At 30.5% G+C, this 21,922-nt stretch overlaps 1 protein-coding gene across 3 annotated transcripts in view; it reads left to right on the top strand.

The window, feature by feature from the left end:
* sl (small wing phospholipase C gamma 1) overlaps positions 1–21,922 on the top strand; it is a 76,291-nt gene that overhangs the window by 43,704 nt on the left and 10,665 nt on the right. For all 3 annotated transcript variants that reach the window (XM_076484094.1, XM_076484093.1, XM_076484096.1), the window contains exons 18-29: positions 2,936–3,058; positions 3,717–3,894; positions 6,310–6,378; positions 8,021–8,215; positions 11,070–11,136; positions 11,680–11,834; positions 11,999–12,095; positions 14,161–14,248; positions 14,683–14,807; positions 17,139–17,184; positions 17,944–18,046; positions 21,075–21,189. In XM_076484094.1, coding sequence (XP_076340209.1) covers positions 2,936–3,058; positions 3,717–3,894; positions 6,310–6,378; positions 8,021–8,215; positions 11,070–11,136; positions 11,680–11,834; positions 11,999–12,095; positions 14,161–14,248; positions 14,683–14,807; positions 17,139–17,184; positions 17,944–18,046; positions 21,075–21,189 — 1,361 coding nt within the window. The remainder of the gene's footprint in view (positions 1–2,935; positions 3,059–3,716; positions 3,895–6,309; positions 6,379–8,020; positions 8,216–11,069; positions 11,137–11,679; positions 11,835–11,998; positions 12,096–14,160; positions 14,249–14,682; positions 14,808–17,138; positions 17,185–17,943; positions 18,047–21,074; positions 21,190–21,922) is intronic.

The raw sequence follows: 21,922 nt of genomic DNA, 5'->3' as shown, positions 1-21,922 counted from the left end.
AAATCAATACTTTAATTTAAAAAAACAACTGTAGTATAGTTTCTGGTTTTAGTTTGCTTAAAGACTTTACATTAAAGGTCTTCTATATCTGAGAAAGATGGCATCAGAAACCAGAAATAATGTTATATAATATTAGCAAGGATGCAGAGTAAACTAAGTAATTATTACATAGCTTGAAAGGATTTCTAATTTATTTGGTTGTGTAAAGTATTAAAGCTAAACAGTTTAATTTTTAGTTACATGAACTATAATTTGTCATTCTTATATTTTGTTTGGTAAGAATTAATTTTCATGGAGTACAGTATAAACTTATCAAAATTGTTTTGTGAGAAAATTCTTTGAAAAAATCGTTTAAGATGTTGTTTTTAGGTGTTTCTGGAAAATATAAATTTGTAATTTTACCTGGGAAGGCTGGCTGTTGGATGTCAATAAAATTATCTAAGTTGTCTTCTTTCTGTTGGTTGTTTTTGGTTGTTTCCTTGTTTTTGTTCTCTGTAGAAAGTATCACAAGTCTCCTGGCTAGGTCTTCTAAACATGTTTTGATTTCTATGGTTGGAATGTACCTAGGTGCTATAGCAGTTGAGTCCTTTGTTAAGTAGATGTATCTCGTCTGTGTTTAATTGACGGTCGGATCTGTTAATTATGAGGTTAGTCAACGGTTTGTCGTTTTGGTGTCTTTTCTGTTGTTTGCATCTTAGTTTTTCTAGTTTTTTGTTGTGGCAGATCTTTTGTCTCTGTCGTTTTTAGTATTGATTTGGTTTATGTTTCGTTGTATAAGTCCGTAAATCTCTGGTTTAATGCAGCATGCCAGTTGATGGTCTAGATTCATTTTTTTTTTGTAAGTCATGTAGTTCTTTGTATTTTGTGTTCAACATGGCTTTCAGTAGTTTTTCTGTAAATTTTGGATAATGTTTGTGTATGTATTAAAATTTTTTGAAAGTTTTACCTTTACAAATTAGGGGTTAGTTGTTCTTTTCTACATTGTTGAATAAAATAAATGTCATTTCTTCTATTAATAATTCGTTGGTTTAAATTCCTTAGTTTCTTAACGATCGTGTGAGCGTGTACTGTTAATAGTGGTGTACGGTATGCTAGTTCAGACATAATGGTAACAGGTAAGTACAAATACACTGAGAAAAACACAAAACTTACACTTCTCGTTACAGTCGCCTGATGAAACAATAATCAGTGATGACGAGAAACCCACTTGTTGAGAATTTATATGCAAAACGGCTCGTTTTGGGCTGAAAACACTTTACATAGAAGAGCGAACAACGTTCGACCTTCTTCGGTCATCGTCAGGTTCACAAAGAAAGAGGTAACTGACCGGAAGCTGACCACATGTTTGAAAGGGGTTGTGTAACTGTGTGTCGAAATGTAGAGGCGGTGTTAGATGTTTGAATATATAATTTTATTTATTATATTAATATAGGTATAAAGCGTTCCTTTATATTGGTTTATTTTGGGTTTAAGTTGTTGTACAAGTAAGGCTTCTTTAATTTTACGTTTGTTTATGTTTGTTTCTTTATTTAGTATTTGAGTGTTTTTTATGGTTATGTTGTGTTTATTTGACTTGCAGTGTTCGAAAACGTGTGAAGGTGACTTTTATGTTCTTTGAATCTGGTTTCCATTTTCTACTTGTTTCTCAATATAGAAGTCGTGGCAGTTTTCACATTGTATTTTATAAATAATGTTGGTGTGGTGTTTGTCAGTGTAGTTTTACATAGTATAGACCTCAGTTTTGTGCCTGGTTTTTGAATAAATTTGGTATTAATTGGAATGTCATATTTTGTTACTAATTTTTGCCAAATGTTGGTTATTTGTTTGCTGATGTCGGGAATATATGGTATACAGCAGTATATGGTTTCGTGGTTTTGATTCGTGAGCTGTATTTACTTTAGTTGGTTGATTTTGCTTTCTGTCTAGGTGTGTGCATATAATGTTTTCTACGGTTTGTGGAGGAAACTTATTGATGTTGGTGAAGTATTGTTTTATTTTGTCTAATTCATCGTTAATTTTATCTGGTGAGCATAGTTTTATGGCTGTGTTTATTTGGTTTCTTAGTATGTTGAGTTTTTGTTTTGTTTCATGTGCTGAGTCCCAAGGAATGTATAGTCCAGTATGGGTGATTTTTCGGTGGATTTCTGTTTGAAATTGTGTATCAGGTCTTGTAATTTTGAGGTTAAGAAATGATATTTGATTGTTTTCTTCCTGTTCACATGTGAAGTTGATGTTGGGATGTATAGAGTTAATGTGATTGAAAAATTAAGTATGTGTTCTGTAGATTTGAATCCCATAACCGTGTCATCTACATATCTATACCAGTATAGTGGTGGATGTAATGCTGTGTTAATTGCTTGTGTTTCAACTTGTGTCATAAAAATATTGGCTAGAACTGGTGATACTGGGTTGCCCATGCTTAGGCCGTTTGTTTGTATATAGTTTTGGTTGTTGAACATGAAGTTTGTCTTTATCGTGGTGAATTCTATGAGGGTTGCTAACTGGTTACTGGGAATTTCTGTAGTTGGGTTAGGGTCTCGGATATAGAGTTCTAAGGCTATCTTGCAGGCTTCAGTGGTTGGAACTTCTGTAAAGAGGGATATAACATCGAAACTGGCCATTAAGGCTTTATGATTAAGTTGATTTAGATTAGACTTGAAATTAAAAGAGTCTTTGATAAATGAGCTGGCTGATGTTACATATTTGGAGAATGCCCATGCTATGTATTTACCAAGGTTGTAATTAAACGATTCATATCCAGCCTTCCCAGGTAAAATTACAAATTTATATTTTCCAGAAACACCTAAAAACAACATAAAAAAATTGTTTTGTATTACATTTTAACTTGTCTAACTTGTTTTAGTGCTTGAAGAATTACATTGTTCTTCTCCAGGCAATAGGCATTGTAAAACATTTTATGTAACTTTTAATGCAGATGGTATCAGCCCACAATGACTAAAGCACAAGCAGAAGATATGCTGAAGAGGGTTCGATACGAAGGGGCATTTCTTGTCCGCCCTAGTGAGAAGGAGGATAACTGTTTTGCAATATCCTTCAGGTAGTAACCATAAAACTAAACTGTTCACTTATTACATATAGATGCATTTGCCTTGCATTGCTTAGATTTTGGTTTCCTTTTTCTTTTTTTGTATTTATTGCATGTGGTAGAATTAGAGCTTTTGTACTCTAATGTTATAAGCATTCTATAATTGTTGTAGCTTTTTGTATTTCAAATAAATTATCAGTTAAACGTAACTGATATGGCAAATGTTATTTCAAATTCAGTAACATTGTTTGTATTTACATATTAAGTAAAACAGTAATAAACTATTCTTCATTGCTTCTTTATGTAAAATATTTATTAGTTTTATGTTGCATCTTGGTTAAAACAGTCAAACATATCTGTTAACATTGCAAATGAAATAGTAGTAAAACTGTGTACCATATTTATGTTGACTTTGAATTTTTTTATGTATATTATATCAAAAACTAGAAAGGGAATTTTTGGAAGCTCCCATTCTTCTATTATGTTGTCTCCTGAGCATATTTGCATCCTATACTGTTAAATAAAACAAGAGTTATTTAAAATCAACATCTTTTTGTTTTTTAATAATGGAGACAAAGAAAGAGATTCAAATCTAGTTTACATATTTCTTTGACTTTTGAGATATCCAATTAGTTGAAGAATTAATTACTGAATTCACAATTGTTTTTAGAGCAGAAAACAAGATTAAACATTGTCGTGTCAAACAGGAAGGAAGGCTTTTTATCATTGGAACAGCCCAGTTTGAAAGTTTAGTTGAATTAATAAATTTCTATGAGAAGCATGCCTTATATAGGAGAGTAAAGCTAAAGTATCCAGTTAATGAGGAGGTGGTGCAGAGGATAGGGGCCGTAAGTATCTCACAGATACTTGTTGTTACTGCAAATAATGTATTTTTCTTTCACTGTAATTAATAATAAGAGTACTGTTTTATATACAACTTCTGACATCACAATTATAAATGGATTATTTAAACAAATATGTAATCAAGTCGCTTTGGTAGTTTGTTAAAAAACATGAGTTTCCCTATTTAGTAATAGTGGGGTCACGTTTGTCATCATCAGTTATGATGGTTCTTTCAGTATGAAATTTGTTTCATTATATTATTGGGGGTTCTCAATCTTTTTATCTCCTCTTTGCCCCACTGTTGATATGAATAAAGGACTGAACTTGATGTTTGAGATAGTGGCATTTGTGATGCGTATCTGAAGTTCATGAAACAAATGACCTTTCTAGGACTTATGGTCCTTCGGGGCAATGTGAGATCTAAAAATCCAATCCCTAGAATTAGATGTATGGAACAGAAGTGCCTCAAAAAAACTCCACTTTCACTGATCAGGCATTGGGTCACATTGCATCATATTGAATATTTCTGTTTTTGCGTCTCAAAACACTCACTGCAAATAACTGATTAAACAAAAAAAGGGTGAAATCATTAATTTTTTTTGTAAAATATATAGAGAAAATCTCAACAGTAGTTAATAAGATTGATAATATTTTTGTTTAAACTTGTGTTCATGTTTTAAATTATGGAATTAAACCAACAAAACCATAAATCTTCAAGCAGTTTTGTGTATAATTGATTTTAAAATGTTTGTTAAATAAGCCAAGAGATGTTATTGGTGATCTCTCTTTGTCAGCAAGTTTGGGGTTAATTTTGATAACTTACAGAAAATAGAGTAAAAGTGAACTGGATACAAAATAGCAGTTTACAAATTCATTTTACAGATTGTAAATGTTGGTTTGTATTTCTTTGTTTAACAAAGAATTACTTCATGTAAGTAACAGCACAGATATTTTTAATCGAAATAAATTTTTTATAAAAAACAAGCAAACTTTAGGAAATTCTATACTTGATCAGATTTTAAGGTTATTGAAATGTTGATCTAAAAATATTTTACACTCAGATAGTTCTGTTAATTATCAATGTGCTTCAAATTAAATTCAAAAGAATAAACATGGGAGGAATTCTTCACATTTCTGTAACTTAGTTTTAGTGTTCATTAATGGGTCCTGTTGTTTTATTCAGTTAGATCCAAGATTCCTTGATTAACCTTTATGCATCAGGTAGGTCTAAACACATGCCACAATGTTTTACAGAGTTATATACAAAATTTAAACTACTTTATACAAATATACTTGGCATCAAAATATAGTTAATAAATAAAATTGTAATATTAATATTTTAAGTTCTTAATTTTATAAGAAAATATTTCTAAACAATCCTCATTCTCTCCAAGTATCAGTATTGTGACATTTACTCTTTAGGTCTTTTCCCTTCTCTAATGTATTTACTACTCCTCTTAGAAGTACAGAATTTAACATAAACTACTCATTATAATACAGTTACTACTTGAGCAACATGCACATTTTATATCATTCAATCTTAATTGGTTTCAGAGTCATAAACTAGAAGATCAGTCTCTCCTACCATGCCCATATCTCACATACTCTCTTTCACAAAGTGCCAACAGTTCCTTCCTCCCTCTGAGGTTTATACTTTATTATTTATAACCAATATAAAGCCAACATTTTAATCTTTCAAATAATGTATTATTTTGCTTAATGTACAGAGAATATTCTATTTTGCTTCCAGTTCAAACTTTATTCCATGGAAATACAGCTTTGGGCTTAGCTGAATATTCAATGGATGTTATTGCATTGTTAGAAAGCTGAAAGAAGTATTATACTTATAGAACATTGTCTGGTTTTTATGTGTTGTTATTCTGTGTTCTTAGATGCATTATTTAATTAAATACAAATATTGTAGTAGTTCCGTTATATCAAAAAAAAAAAAAAGAGGGTTAAGTTTCCTTGAGAATAGAAAAAGCCTATGTAACAAGTACACTACTTTGGGAAACAAGTGGTTAATAAAACTGAAATAGATGTGTAACAACTGTTTTGGAAAATTGTAAGAGGTGTAGTTAAGTTTCAAATATTTAGTTTGAAGTAATCTTGCAAAAGTTTCCACAAAATGCTAAAACATCACGTGAACTTTGCATTGATGTCATATCATTTGTTATTTTGAAGTACACTTAATAAATTTACTTTTATATTTTTTATACTTCGTTCACTGGATAGAATAAAGCTTGCTGGGATCTAGTACACGCATTGTGTGGATGTGCATGACTTTAATTATTGTGATATAGAAAATGTAAGGATCTTATTTCACAGAAAAAATACATTTAACTTCTCAAAAAGTCTTAAACATTATGAAATATATTCTTTAGGTACAGATTGAAATATTTTGAAGTGTAATTTAACAGGATCCAGAAGAATCAGCTGTCTATGGACCAACAGGACTTTATATGGATCCAAACACCTTTACATCCAAGGTGACTTTTTCAATTGTGTATTATAATTAGTCACATAAAAAATTATAACAAAGCATTTCATAAGTCTGTAGCTATTAATGTCATTAGTATTACAGCTTTGATATCATCACTTCTGACATAAGTTCATAGTGTGTAATATGTATTATCTGATAAGGTTCTATTTCTCTGTATGGAAATTAAGTATACAGTTTTATCTTTTCATTTTTTGTATTATTAGATGTAATTTGATTAGCTGTCTGTACTTGCCTCTATATATAGATAAATAGACAAAATCTGATTGCACCCTAACTCTTCTGAGGCTCTTGGGCTAATTTCATCCAAAATTTGTATGTAAACACCAAGAGTAATAGAAAATTTCCTAAGGGGGTGAAAATTGAAAACACTGTTGCTATGGGTCTTCGTAATGTTGAAGGGCATGTCATTAGATTTAGACTTGTATTTAGAACTTTATTGAACCACTATTTTATGAGTGTAAGTCAATAAGTTTGGTATAAAATTATAGATTATAATTAAATTTTTAGTATTATACATTAGTTAATTTTTATTTAATTAAAAATAAAATATTAAAAGAAATATCTGAAATGTTGATATTTTTGTGTATCATGTGGTATGTTGAATGCAGCATCAGTTGAAATTAGATGTTTGTGTTGTTCAAATACAAAGTCTGTAGTTTTTTTCAAATTAGATACTCAGGTTACCACTATTAACAAGCCAAGATGTAAAGTAAGAACCTTGTATTGTTTCTGTTCTATGAGATATTAATATATTTATTCAATCAACACAGGTTGCCCAGCCTATCTCTTCACTTTTTTGAAAATACTTGCTCGCATACACCTACTTTATCAAATAACACTTATAAGAAATCGAAAGCTCAGAATATTTCCCTAATGACTTTCTCAATCTCTGCAAAATTCACATCTGTGGCAAACGTTTTCTTTTCATGATGTATTCCAAACTGTAAAGACATTAGTGAGCTCAGAATTTCATATTTTTAGACCCAAATACAGCATAGTTACTAAGCTTGATAATTTATAGTGACATGAATTGGTATTGATAGAGTAATTTTTGAATTATGGTTATTTCAAATGTGTATATTGAACCTACAAAAATTGGTTTATATCCTCCATGTGCAAAATTTAATAAGGTTAGCAACCTCTGGCAAGCAGCAAACATATGCAAAGATTGTAACTAGAAAAGATAATTTTTGTTATAGTTTTTTACTTAATGTTCTATACTTTCAGAAACATAAGTTTAAGAACTTGTTTCTAAAATAATAATAATATATTACAACTGAAATGTAATTGTATATTACAAAATACTAGACCACTAAAATACAGCCCAGTTTTAAGTTCCTTGATATGAGTGCATGTCCACCTCATCATAACAACTTCTACAATGTCAGCCAGGCATGGCTGAAAGATCAATATAAAAAAAATAAAATAAATATATGTATTGATATATAATTTTGAGATTTCAGCTATTTAAACTGTACATTTGTGTTTTCTTAGGCTATAAATTTTTCTGATAATACTTACTTTTTTTTACATGTTAATTATGTTATAAGTTCACTATAAGTAGTAAATAACTTTTAAATCTTCAGTTTTTTATGTGTGTCATATTTGATTTCTCATATTAATTCTAGATCACAGTGAAAGCACTGTATGACTACAGAGCCCAGCAAGAAGGGGAACTATCATTTTGTAAGCATGCAATCATTACTAATGTAGTGAAGCAGGAAGGAGGTTGGTGGCAGGGAGATTATGGAGGGAAAAAACAGCATTGGTTTCCAGCAAATTTTGTGCAGGAGTTAGAAACCCAGGAAAATTCTGATGAAAGTGTTAGTAAATATATATTGAATTAAATTTAAGAAGATTTAATGTGCACCAAAAAAATTAAGAAAAGCTACAAATTAGTTTTTATTGTAGTTCAAACTTCAGAAAGATTTTTTTGGTTTAGTTGACAAATACATCATTTGAGAACTTTAGTTGTTTTTTTTACTTTCAGTCAGACCAGAAGTGTATTAGAGAAGTGCTAAGAAGGATCCTCAAAATATGAAGACTTTTCATTAATAGTTTAAAAAAGTTCTAGGTTGGAATTTTAAAATATGAAAACATATTTAATGAAAGAGGCCAACATTCATGGGTGATTGCAAGAAGTCTTCATTACGCAACCCAAACAGCCAATTTTGATACCAGAAAAATTGTGTTAAACACAGAAAAATCTAAAATTGTCTGTATTACTGCTTGTACTTGGAAGGGAGGTATCCTTGTACTAAATCCCATGCAAGTTAGTTGACAATGCACATGGATAGTTATGAAAACCCCAAGTTGTACCTTTCTCACTTAAACATTGAGCAAAAGACAAAACTTCCAAAATTGTCTAGATTACTATTTAGGATCTTAAAAAAAAAAAAGAAAGGAAAAAGCATTTTTGTACCAAACCCCATAAAAGTTGGCCAAAATACAGTAATTGATAAAATCCATAAAACTGTTTGTGTCATGTTAACCCTTCCATGTAATTACAAAAAATTAAGTTCAACCTTTTTGTTTGTTAGTGTATGTCATTTGTTGAAAAGTATCTGTAATAAATTCCATCTAAAATGTTTGAAGCAAAGCTAAGTTATTGACCAGAATTTCTGAAACATCATAGGCTTATTTAATCTTTAGATTCTTCCGAAAATGACTGAAAATGGGTGTATTCAACATTTGTGTGTGTGTATAATACGAATAAAAACTACTAAGTTACAACTTGAAAAACAATGCAAAACAAAAAATAAATGAAACAAAAATGCTGTACTAGTTGAGAAGATCCCAGGATACAAACTATAATGTGGGATTATAAAATGTATGCAAGGTTTTGGAGGGGACTGTGGAAGTAGGATCCACATTGCTGTGGGGATACACTGTCTTATCAGTCTTAACCTCCATTTGCTTAGTCTCACATAAGAAATAAGAGTAGCAATAGATATAGAAATAGAAATTAGGAGATATGGGTGTTCAAGCCTACAACGTCTTGCATCTATATCACTCTCCACTGCCAGCAAACAGTTGTGGGAAGGTGATTGCTCTCTCTTAAGTAAAGAAGAAAAACTAATTGAAATAAGAACAAGAAAATAAATTACTACAATTTGGGGGAAAGTAAATTGAAAACTTTTCTCTTGACGTTAGCATTACAGCTCCCAGTATGGTAGAAAGGCACTAATTGACAGAACAGCAAACAAACTATACCAACATGAAGCATCACATCCAGCTGCCCAAACAAATTGGTACAGCTCCCAGCCACCACCCATTCATCAAGTCTACTGTGATTATCATGTTCTAAACAAGGCTTTATATTTATATTTCTATATCTGTTGCTGCTCTTATTTCTTATGTGAGACTGGCAAGTGGAGGTTAAGAGGCTAATAGATGGTGTATCTCTACCACAGTGTGGGTTCTACTTCCATAGTCACCTCCAAAACCTAGGGTACATTTTATAATCCCACATTGTATCCTGGAATCTTTTCAAGTAGTGCAACATTTTTTGTTTATCTTTGTTTTAGCTTGTTTTTTAAGTTGTAACAACCTAATATACTTAGTCAGAGGTTTGGATTTGTTTTTTTAACAGTCCTTGTCATTTTGCTTATTTAACTTCTAAATATGTATTCATTCTCACTAAAACTTGTAAAATAAAGTATATTTGTACTAAACACCATGTAAATTGGCCCAATTAGACAGAGTAATTATTTTAAAAAAAAAAAAAAACCCCTAAAATTATGCTCTTTGTGGCATCTTGACCCTCCTTATAAATTATTAAAAATGGGAAAGTCCACTATTTGTGATTTTTCTGTAGAAAAGTGTCTTCATACCAAACCCCATATAAACTAGTCAAAGTATGGCCAAAATAATTGACCCAAAACCCAAAATTATGCTTTTTGTGAGATGTGACCCCACTAAAAAGACTCATTGGATAAATCCAACATTTTTCTGTTTCAGTGTATTGAGCATGTAAATATATATTTGTGCCAATTTTCATCTTCACTGCTGTAAATATGACTACAAAGAAGTTCAAAATATTTATTTTAGAGTTGTTTGATCTTTGACTTCATAAAATCCTTAAAAATGCCTACATCAAAATTGAGAAAGGTGTCTTGACATATTGAACTAAGGTAATAACCCTATCAAGTTTCAAGTAAATTTTCTTAGAAATGAAGGAACTGTGGTTAATTGAAAAGTGTTTAGAAAAAGAAATAACAGATAGAAAAACATTGTCTCTCTGCAGAGACATAACTACTTCAGGTAGAGTAGTGCTGAGCAGGAATATTTCTTGTTAAGTTGAACTTTGACCTGTTTAATCCATGAATGTGGACAACAAATTCCTTTGAAAGCTTATCTTTTAATGGTTAGAATGGTTTGCTGGCTTTCCATGTTTTGTTTTCTGTATAGCAGTTGTTAGGATTCTGTGTTCAGTTATTGATTATGTGTGACTTAATACAGATATTTTTCATTGGTATTGATAATTTCTTTCAGAAAGTAGTAAATTCCACTTAACCTTATTACATAAATTGTATACATTCACAGTTGAAGTTGAAAGGTTATAGTGTATTGATTGTGAGTACATCACAACTTTACTATGTGTACTAATTAATTCAGTTTTATAAAGTTCACAATATATTAATGTTATTAATATTGCTAATTTGTAAATGATTTCAGTCAGGAGAAGCCATGCCATTGGGGAACTTACAGAAAGGAAGTATAGATATTGTGGGCTGTACAGTTGGTAAGTTCTTGTATATCATTTGCTATGAACCACAATTAATGGCACCATCATAAAATTATTTTTATATTTGCATGTGATATTTTAGTTTTAATATTTTCTGTTATTTTGTCAATGAACGTGAAAACCATTCATTGGGCTACCACATCTTAGAACCATTTGTGATATTGTCAAAGAGTTCTAAAGATAGCCCTTTTCAGTCATTTATTTTGTCCATATACATAATATTGTTGTAGGTTGTTTTTTTACAATTTAGACTGGTATTTTTGTATTGGGAAAGAGAATTTTCATGTCACACAATGAAATGTGGCTTAATGACTAATGTTTTCGAGAGTTTAAGAAATGATTTGAGCTATGTAAAAAGTGAGTTAGGTTAAAGTAGATAGTTATTGTCTGTGACAGTGGTTGATTGACTATCGAGTTATCAAATTTATTAACCAGTTTCTTACTTCCTATAAGTTAAGTAGGTTAGTGTTGTGATTACTGAATGTTCTTTTTTAGCACTGAGTTTATGCTGAATCTGTAAAAATTGTGACGTTGTTTCAGATATTTTACAGTCTCGGGGAAGGGAATTTGTTTTCCGGATAGTTTCTCCATCCCAACTTTCAGCTGTAGCTTTTGAGATGGCAGCTCCAACAGAGGATGACATGCATGATTGGGTGCAGAAGATTCGAGAAACCGCTCAATCTGTGAATGATATGGTAAGTTTGTCTTCCTATAATATACTTTGCATCTTTATGCAATCACTTCAATTTGCAAATTTTCTTATTTGTTTTGTATCTTCAAATTCAGATATGTGGCAAATCTCATTTTGTCATCAAAAAGATATAGTTTTTTGTAATGTTTTTATTGTTGTATGTTGCAGATACGACAACGTAGGGAAATGGAAAGAACGTTGCGTATAGCCAAAGAGTTGTCCAACCTCATAATTTATTGTCGCTCTGTACAGTTTTGTCCAGAAAGTAAGTAACTTATTGTTCTTCAATTGTTAGGAAGGGAATAATTCATAACATTAGTATAAAAAATGTGTGATGTTAGATGTAGGTTTTATAGCTCTACTATAGAACACTTTGTTTGCTCAAGCCCTCTGAAATGTTCATGTATGTAAAATAATTTTTGTTTGTTTAATAGAGTTACATGCATTCCCTTAAATGGATTTTTCTTGACCAGTGGAACTTCTTCCATAACCACTTGGACCATCCCATCATCATTCTACCTGGGATCATAGCTAACTTTGCTTGGGGACTTGACCATGATGGAGTTTCCCATTCCACTGCCTCGTTCTGAATTTCATCTTTTCACAGGTTTTTCCTTTGATATGTTGGGGACTTTCCTTACTTTCCAAAATATTTCTAGTTGGTGGTTAGTTGAGAAGGCTACTCTCCATATCAACATCTTAGAGCCTTTGGCATTTTATTATGCTCTGTATCTTTTCCTCCTACTTCTGCAAGGTCAGGTGGTCATATTTTATTCTGACCATTCTACTGTCATCAGCTGTATCAGAAAGTAATGGGTAGCAAAGTCCAGATTCCTTGGTCTTCAGATTCTTGATCTCCTGTTCTAAGCTAATTACCAGGACATGACAGTTCTGGTGTGTCATGTTCCCAGAATTATGAATCTTGTGGCTAATTATTTATTCTGTTCCATCTCGGTTCACCCTGTAGGGTCTCTTCTTCCTCAGATACTTTCTAGTGGTACAGTGATATGTGTGCAGACTCTTACTGCTAGAAACTGGGTTTCAATACCCATCGTAGGCAGAGCACAGGTGGCCCATTGTGTAGCTGTGTGCTTCACAACAAACATACTTTTTCAGGTATTACTGTAGGTTTGTTCTTGATTGGGTCCACGACATATAATTTTGTTTGCCACTTGCTGAAATGACAACTTCCTTCCAATTGGTCTCCAGTTCCTCACCCCTCAGCTTTGATAGTGCATTCTTTCAATGACAATTGGAGGGATCCTCTTCTATATACCTACCTTCCAGTCAGACTCCTCTCTACAGTTATTCTTTTTCAAACCAATTCTTGCTGTCTTTGTGTGTTTCTCTGTATTGGTTGGTTGAGACATGGTTTTCTCTGCTGGTAGCCCTTACCAGAGCAATAGCCCCTGGCCTTATCTTAATTGTAAACAAATAATATGCTGATCAAAAGAGTTGTTTAATAAATGAAATGATACAGTATGTCAAAAGGAGATGTTATTGTTTGTGCTATGGCACTGTTTTCAATCACAATGCTAAAGTTATAGGTTGAGGAGCCTCCGACTAAAATAATTTAGAAACTGCTGTTTTGAAATACTAGAGGGAGCTGGCTGCTATAGTATAGATGGTGCAATATGATTGATGGAGGGTGATTATGTGATCAGCATATGTTCTGAAATGGCATGAAACTGATTTGATACACAAGATTGGTGCAATGTTAAAGAAAATTATTTTAGCAATGCTTAGAAGGCAAATCCAGGATTGAGATAACTTTGAGGATATATGTAGGTAACTATCAGAAATAAATCTTTAGTGTTAGAAAATATTAACATTGCTCTTGTAGATGGATTAAAAAAAAAAAAGAATATTCAATTAATATTTTACAACATGTATTTCATGTATAAGGTCTATAGAAATGCACTTGGAGTATAGTATGAGAAATGATTACACTTGCAAATGGATTTGGAAATTTTGTTCTTTCATGGAAAATTGTGTATCACCAAAAAAATATTGTTACTGAGTTTCATGCAAATATTTATGTAAATTTCCACAAGTTTCTTATTTTTCTGTTTACATTCTTGACTTGAAATAATTTAAGTTACATGACTTTGCTTTGTAGTGTTATAAACTATAAGATTATACTTTTAGTAACTTATTATAAGAGTACACTAATAATAGATTAGTAGGAGTATTATTACTACACTTTCCAGAGCTGTTTTAAGATAATTAAAACTTTATATACTAATGTAACTGTAAATTTAAAGAGATGTATTCTGATTACTGAAGTCACTGTTAACTACCCAGATAAATGTTCTTTCTTTGTTTTACAGAAATTGGAAACTTCACAGAAATGTCTTCGTTTCCAGAGACTAAAGTAGAAAAGTGGCTTGCTCCTAACAATTGTCGCTTTTTTCTAAGGTATTTGTCAGTTTGTTTGAAATTGTTTTTTACCTTACAACATTTAAATGTTGTATATATTGTGTGTAAATGATAATTAAATAAAAAAATGTCAAGTGTTGTTTTTTTATTTGTTTCTTAAGATATTGATCTTTGTTATAAAAAAAATAATCTATTTATTGTACTTCTCAAAACTATTGTATTTTAGTTATGTCTTTGTAAATGTGGTTATTCCTAAACCTTTTGAAGATTTAGTATACATCTTTTTATATTTGAATGTAAATAAACATTTTACAGATATTAAGGAATTGTCCATAAAACTGCCTTGCTTGGATTTAGTTGTTGCAGCAGTACTTTCAATTTTGAGTTACATATTTAGTGTGAGCTAAATTTTCTTGGACAGCTACTCATTGAGGGATTTGTGTATATTAAGTTGGTTTTTATTTTTTGTGCAGATATCATGAGAATCAGTTCAGCAGGGTTTACCCCAAAGGTGGCCGAATTGATTCATCAAATTATGATCCTGTTCGGCTATGGAATGCAGGTTGTCAAATGGTTGCACTGAATTATCAAACTCCTGGTAAAGTTATCAGTTTGTTGAGAAATATAATTCGTGTAATATTTTGATCAGTAGTATATTTTCAGTTTTACTACTAATGCAGCATTGAAAGATGAAATCTGAATGTGTGAAAACAAATCCTTTACATTCAGCTGAGCATTGCAGTTTCAACTTTTCTCAGTCCAACCAGAGAATATTATTCAATTGTATAACAATATTTTGTTAACTTGTTTGTGCAGGCTATGAAAACTTAAGTTTGTTCTGAAATAAAATGAAGTGACGTGTTTTATTAGCAAACAGGGTTAGTAAATTTTTAAATTCTGAACTGTAAAGTCAGAGGCTTTTTAAATTGGTTCTAAATGTCATAATTACATAAACTGAAACTTTCTACTGCCTATGAAAGTGGATTATGTTAATTTCATTGGTTAAAATAAAAACAAAAGAATAAACAGTGTTACTTATTTAGCCTAAAGTGAAATTGGATTTTGTAAACCAAATACAATTTTTGCTTCCTTTTATTTCTTTAAGTTAATATTACGTGCCTTTGTTATAGAACCTGACATATAGTGAATATACAGTTAATAATTATTTTATTTATACTTGTGATTACTTGAGTATAAGATCATTATCATAAGAAACGGGTTTTTAAACATACACAGTTTCATCTTGTTTAATGGTACAATCATTTGCTATACCCTTAGTTATGTGTCCCCACTTCCGCACATTTCTCTGCATGACAAGTTTTTACTTAGTTACATTCAAAATATAAATAATCTATTTATGCCAATGACATTAGCATTATAATATATCTTATAATATAGTGTTTTATGTCATTTAAGTTTTTAATTCTTTTATTTTAAAATAAACCTTAAAAACATTTTTAAACTTCAATTATGTTGTCATGTGACCTATAATTTACCACTTTGGGTATTTTAAAATATAATCTCCGATAGTTACTTTAAAGGTTGTACAAAGAATTCCATAGAGAATTAATGAAACTGCTCTTAGCACTGTTTCTGCTTTTTGTCCTTACTGGCACTTAGCGTCGTTTGTCACCTAGAAATATGTTAGTTAAATAGATATTTAAATTGTATTTAAATTTTAGTTTTATATTTTAGTTATTTATGTTTTAAAATGCATATTTGAAAGGTTTAATCATTTGTTTAATATATAACCCAACTCTTTTTTTGGTTCATGATGGTTAGTTTAATCAGCAATCACAAAATCACAACAACATTCTGCCAAAAAGTAAAGTATCAAATATTTGCTGACTATACCAGTATTGGCCAGGAATATTTGTTGATGTGTTGTTATAAATAACTAATGTTAAAGGACAGGAAAGGAAAATAAAACATTAAAAATAAACATTTTTTGTGTCTTAATTTGAAATACTTCGTTGTATGATATGTTTAAGATAATAGCTACAGTTAGTAATATGGTAGAGAAAGTGAAAAATAACATATAAATATTTACTTCAAAATTTTTTCATATTCACTTGGAAGGTTTTAAGAGTTGTGCAAATAAAATTTGAAAATTATAAGATGGAAGAAAGTATTCTTATTGTACCCAACATGAAAAATCACCTTGCACTCTTATTATTTAGTCTCAGTGCAAATAACTACAATAAATAATGAATTTACTTGAAGTACTTGACAAAAATAAATTCATTCAGTGTGCAAGATGCTTGTAACCTTTAACTAAATGTTGCCAATATTTATGAAGGTATGTTATCATAAATATTCTCAAACTCTGTATCATTTGCATACGAGCAAATGTCAAATGAACAAACCCACAGCTATAAGATTAGATTATATATAGATGTACTTAGCTATGAATTCTATTTAATTTATTTAAAACTAGCAGTTATGTGGTTTAGTATTTAAAGTTATTTTATTTATACTAAGTTGAAATAAATAAACTGTAATATTATCTCACTGTTATTAATGAATTAATGTTGACAACAATTACGTTTTTCTTTTTTCATTCTCTGAAAGGTGTCCTAACTTGTAAGATTGCATACCAATTTGTTCAAAGGTTGTACTTGTAAAAAAAAGGTTGTTCTTGTGAGAATAAAATAGATAAAAATATTTAGTTAAATTATGTGTTATGCTTAAAACCTAGCACAACTAACTTATCTTCTCTTGAATTTGATGACTTACTCCAGATAAAGATCACTGATTATTGGTATTTAATTATTTTTATTCTTACACAAAGTATCAGTGAAAAGCATGTATTACATAAAAAAGGGATACAAGACATGAACAATATTTAATATTGTGAGAAGGCACAAAATTGGATCTTAAAGAAGTATGATTTTGGTTTCATGTCCTGAAGTGTTTTATTTCAATTTAGATCGATCCATGCAGCTAAACCAGGGAAAGTTCCTACAGAATGGCATGTAAGTACTGATAAATATTCCAAATGGACAGACTAGTGTTTTGAAATGTATTATTACTATTATTACAGTGAATAAAGTGTGGTAAAAATGGATCTAGTCAGATAAGTTGTATATAAATGTTATAGTAACTGATGTCAAACACAATCAATATCATTTTGTTGTTAGTGCTACTCTTTTAATGACATGCAATCCTGAAGGTACTTTTTTCCTTCTTATGCAATACTAATTTCATTGTTTCATTGGAAAGTTTTAATAAAATTGATGCATATTTCACTAAATTATCAAAGTTAAGAACTAAGAACCTTTTCCAGACCAGAAGGGATTGTCATCATATCTCCTTTATCACAGTGAAAACATTTGAAAAACTTAGTAGTACATACTCTCTAAATAGTATCTGTTTTCTCTTTTAAAACATTCATACAATTTCTAGAGCTATTTCTGTTGCCTTTTAGATAAAGAAATTTCCATATTTTGTGTGAGACACCATTTTGAAAAAAAAAACATCGGGAGATAACATTTTTCAGAAAGGAATCCAAAATGAAATTTCCAAATCTGTGGTGCATTGTACACTTTGCATTAAACCTTTGTTCCCATGCTACTGAAACATTTGATGACCATTATATTGACGTACCACAAATTACTGTTTAAACCATTTTGTTTATATTGACATACACAGATTAGAATCTGTTCTAACTGGTATGATATTTGTTTCTATAAAATGTACTCTTTGTGTAACTCATATACTTGCTTTTAATTTAGGTGTGGCTACGTACTACGTCCAGAATTCATGTTTGATGAATCATACCATCCATGTGATAGGACAACACTGAGAGGAGTAGAACCCATCACAATAACTCTTCGGGTAAATAAAATATGTAATTGTTTTATAGTTCTGTGAACCATAAATCCTAAAATCCTATGTGATCCCAATTTAGATTTACCTGGAAAACTAGTTATTATGATGATAACATGAGTCTAAACCTTACATTGAACTATTTTTATACTTAATTGAGCAGTGTTAGATCTTTTTAGCAGGCTGGAGTTTTGTCAATATATGAATGCGAGCTGAAGAGAAAGTTGTGTAAATTAAACAATACACCCTTCACTTGAACATTTTGGGATACTGAAAAACCATTAAAAATTTCTTCAATTTGCTGTAAACATTTTGAACTTCCCTAAACCTTGCAATCTTTGTAAATGTAAGGGATTTTGCAATGATGACTTCTATCCAAATGTAAAATTCACCTTAAATTATAGTAGTTATTGGAAACTAAAAGTGATTTAAATGAGTTTAAGAATTTGAAGGACTTTTACTCATGTTTCTATGGAAACCTCTATTCATGAACGTTTTATTCTGTTGTCTATGAAAGTAAGAGTTGACAACTTTAAGTTTTGTTTCAATTTAATGTGACCTAACTAAGCTAAGAATGTCAAAATAATTACTGTGCACACCTACATAACTTGTTTTGTTGTTGACAAGTGAATTGTGAGGTAATTTAATCTAGGGATTGTTTTCAAGAATTTCTTATCAGTTTTATTTCAGTTAGTTTCATTTTACTAGAAGGATAAATTTCAACCTCCCCATATGAAATAATTAATTAAATATTTTTATCATTGTTTGACATGACAAAAAAGTAAAAAGCATTAATGAATTTGATATATTTCCAGTATTTTTCTCAGTGATTAAATAAGTATTTTGTAATAATGAATTATAATTTAATTGAAGTTTAGTTTTTAATGGGTCATTCTCTGATTATTTTTTAACTCTCTCAGCATGGACTTGGTCCCTGGGACTGACCTTGTAACAGTTTTATGTTTGTTATAGTTCTTATGCTATAACTTTTAAATTAGTAAGCATATCTTCATGATATTTTACAGATTATCATTAAACATTACGGAGCTTTCATATGCAAAGTGTCATTTTTTCGTTTTAAGATTATTTGATTAAGGTTTTTCTCGTGTCTTTCTTTGACCATCCAAAATCGAAAGTTATTTTCATTTTAAAATTAAAAACAACTTTTATGTATCAGAAAATTTTCAAATTTCACCCAGATAATTATGAAATGTTTCTTAAGAAAAACTTTATATTTTATCTGCTATTTTTGCTGGCAAACTTCTGTAAGGATGTGATCAATTTAACCAATCTTGTAACCACCACAAAAATAGGAAAAAATATAACTTTTGCTTTTTTATTCTAGAATGACTACAGATTATAACAAGAAGACATAGTCTAATCAACTCAAATTTTATAACATTATATATTTATATGCATTTATTATATTGATATTCCAGGCATCCCTGGTAAACCTTACACAAGTTGCAAAGATGCAGCCTAAGTGCTTTCATGTTACTATATCAAAGAATATAAAACTGCCTTTACAAATTGGCCTATCTTATCTGTGTTTTAGTAGACTAGTATTTTATGAAATAGTCAATTCTGATTTATAATGCATTATGCATGCACATTAGAACTGTTTACAAACAAGTTCCTAAACTTTTTCCTGAAACATAGAACAATGTAGCAAATAATTATTTCTTCTAGTTACTAAGTTTGTACATATTTGCTGCTTCCCATTGGTTGCTGAGTCTTAAGTTTTATACGTGGAGTATGTGAAAGGAAATTTTTTTAAGGCTTTATGTGTGTATATATTCACATACATATTTTGAGGTAAACAATCATAAATTATTATATCAGTAGCACAGAAATACATTATAATTTATCAAGTTTAGTATCTAAGTTGTATTTGGGTGTTTAAAATATAAAATCTAAGCTCTCTAAAGACCTAACTTACCATGTTTAAATCTGGCATGAAAATGAGTTTGAAGCCATGATATTTTATCAGTGTTGAGAAAGTCACTTGGGGATATTCTGAGCTATCAGTTGATTATTCGCATGCCCTAGAGCCCTGCATGGCCAGGTGGTCAAGGCACTCAACTCATAATCTGAAGGTTGTGGGTTTGAAACCTCATCACACCAAATGTGCTCACCCTTTCAGCTGTGAGTGTTATAATGTGATGGTCAATACCACTGTTCATTAGTAAGAGAAGCCCAAGAGTTGATAGTGGGTGATAATGACTAGCTTCCTTCCACTTCAAGTGATTTCTCCAAGCCCGTTCCTTTGGCTGTGGTTTCGCTAGATAGTAAATAGGTACAGTGGGAATCTCGTTTATCCATTTACTAAATTAGGGATGGCTAGTGCAGATAGGCCATGCAGCTTTATGTGAAATTCAGAACAAACAAACGTCCTAGACAGAAGCACATGTACGTGAGAAAGAGATTCAAAAGATGGAAAGAGGTGGGTTTGGGCACTGTGTTTGATTCAGTGAATGTAGCAATGTCTCAGCAGACAGAAGAGATATGAGATTCTTGTTTTGTATTCTAGCTTTTTAATACTGGTAATTTGAGTGTTTAATATATACAAAACTATATACTTTGTATTTGGACATCATAAAAAATTAATATCAACCAGTGCTGCATTCAGCATATAATGTGACACACAAAATTCAATATTTAGGTGTTTATTTTATATTTACCTTTTAAGAAATTAATGTATAATACTAACATTTGAATTGTAATATTTTGTTTGATATCAAATGTATAGACACAAGTTCATAAAATAGTCATTCAATAAATTTTCAATGCAAGTTAACTAACATGATGACATTACCTTTGACTCATGATCTGTGTCAATATGACAGTTTTGAGTCACAGAACACCATTAAAGTAACTTATTGATTATTTTTGGATTAAAATATTTTTTTCAATTTATATTGCTAGAAAACTAATAAAGTGTCAGTTTTATCTTTCTTGTTCCTTCATATGATTTTAGGGAGTAAGTGTGTTGTCATCTTTGTAATGAATTGAACATTTTGCCCATGTTTTATTGTAGATTTTAGGTGCACGACATTTACCAAAGTCTGGTAGGAGTATAGCAAGTCCTTTTGTTGAGATAGAGGTTGTAGGAGCTGACTATGACAACAACAAATATAAAACTGCAACAATTCGTAAGTCATAATTTTGTAGTAGCTTCTATGTCTTGTCGCTTGTTGATAAAGTTCCTTTTAACTTGCATATTGGTAAAATTTGTTAACTTAAAATCCTGATATACTCTGTTGTGAAACAAATTCCAAACAACAAATATTTACACATATATATAGGGGACATTAAAATCATTAATTAAATTTTAGAAAAAAAACCATTTAAATCACATCTGCTTTATTCAGTCATAAAAGTAGACTTGATCTTTGTGACATAATGAAGGATGGAAGACTGGACACAGGACAGATGATTTAATTAATTTGCCATACATGAAACTAACCCTCTACTCAAGTTTAATCTAGATTTAACAAAAGGTACTATATAAGTTATTTTGAAAATAATATTGCATTACTGGCATATTGTGTAGATACCATTGTTCTTGATATATTAAAAGATAACGTTTTAAGTTTCAACCTGCAAATAGTATTACACGTATACTAGATCAATGTTTCGAAGCATTTTATAAACTGAAACATCAGAGTTTACTTTTACTTGTGGGATAGATATTTATCATTTAAACCTAGCTCTAGAATCACCTTGATAACTGCAGGAAAACTTACCTAATTTACATGATATTCAATGATATGTAAGGGATAAAATATGTTACAACAGCTATGTAGGCTTACTTTACAGACTAGTACTGTAAGCTGGTTAAAAATATATCTCCAACTGAAGTTTATTACATTTTCCTTATCTTAA

Source organism: Tachypleus tridentatus, chromosome 13, assembly GCF_004210375.1.
Source record: "Tachypleus tridentatus isolate NWPU-2018 chromosome 13, ASM421037v1, whole genome shotgun sequence".
NCBI lineage: Eukaryota > Metazoa > Arthropoda > Merostomata > Xiphosura > Limulidae > Tachypleus > Tachypleus tridentatus.
Note: the sequence above shows the minus strand (reverse complement) of the source record. Positions and strands in the feature narration are given on the sequence as shown.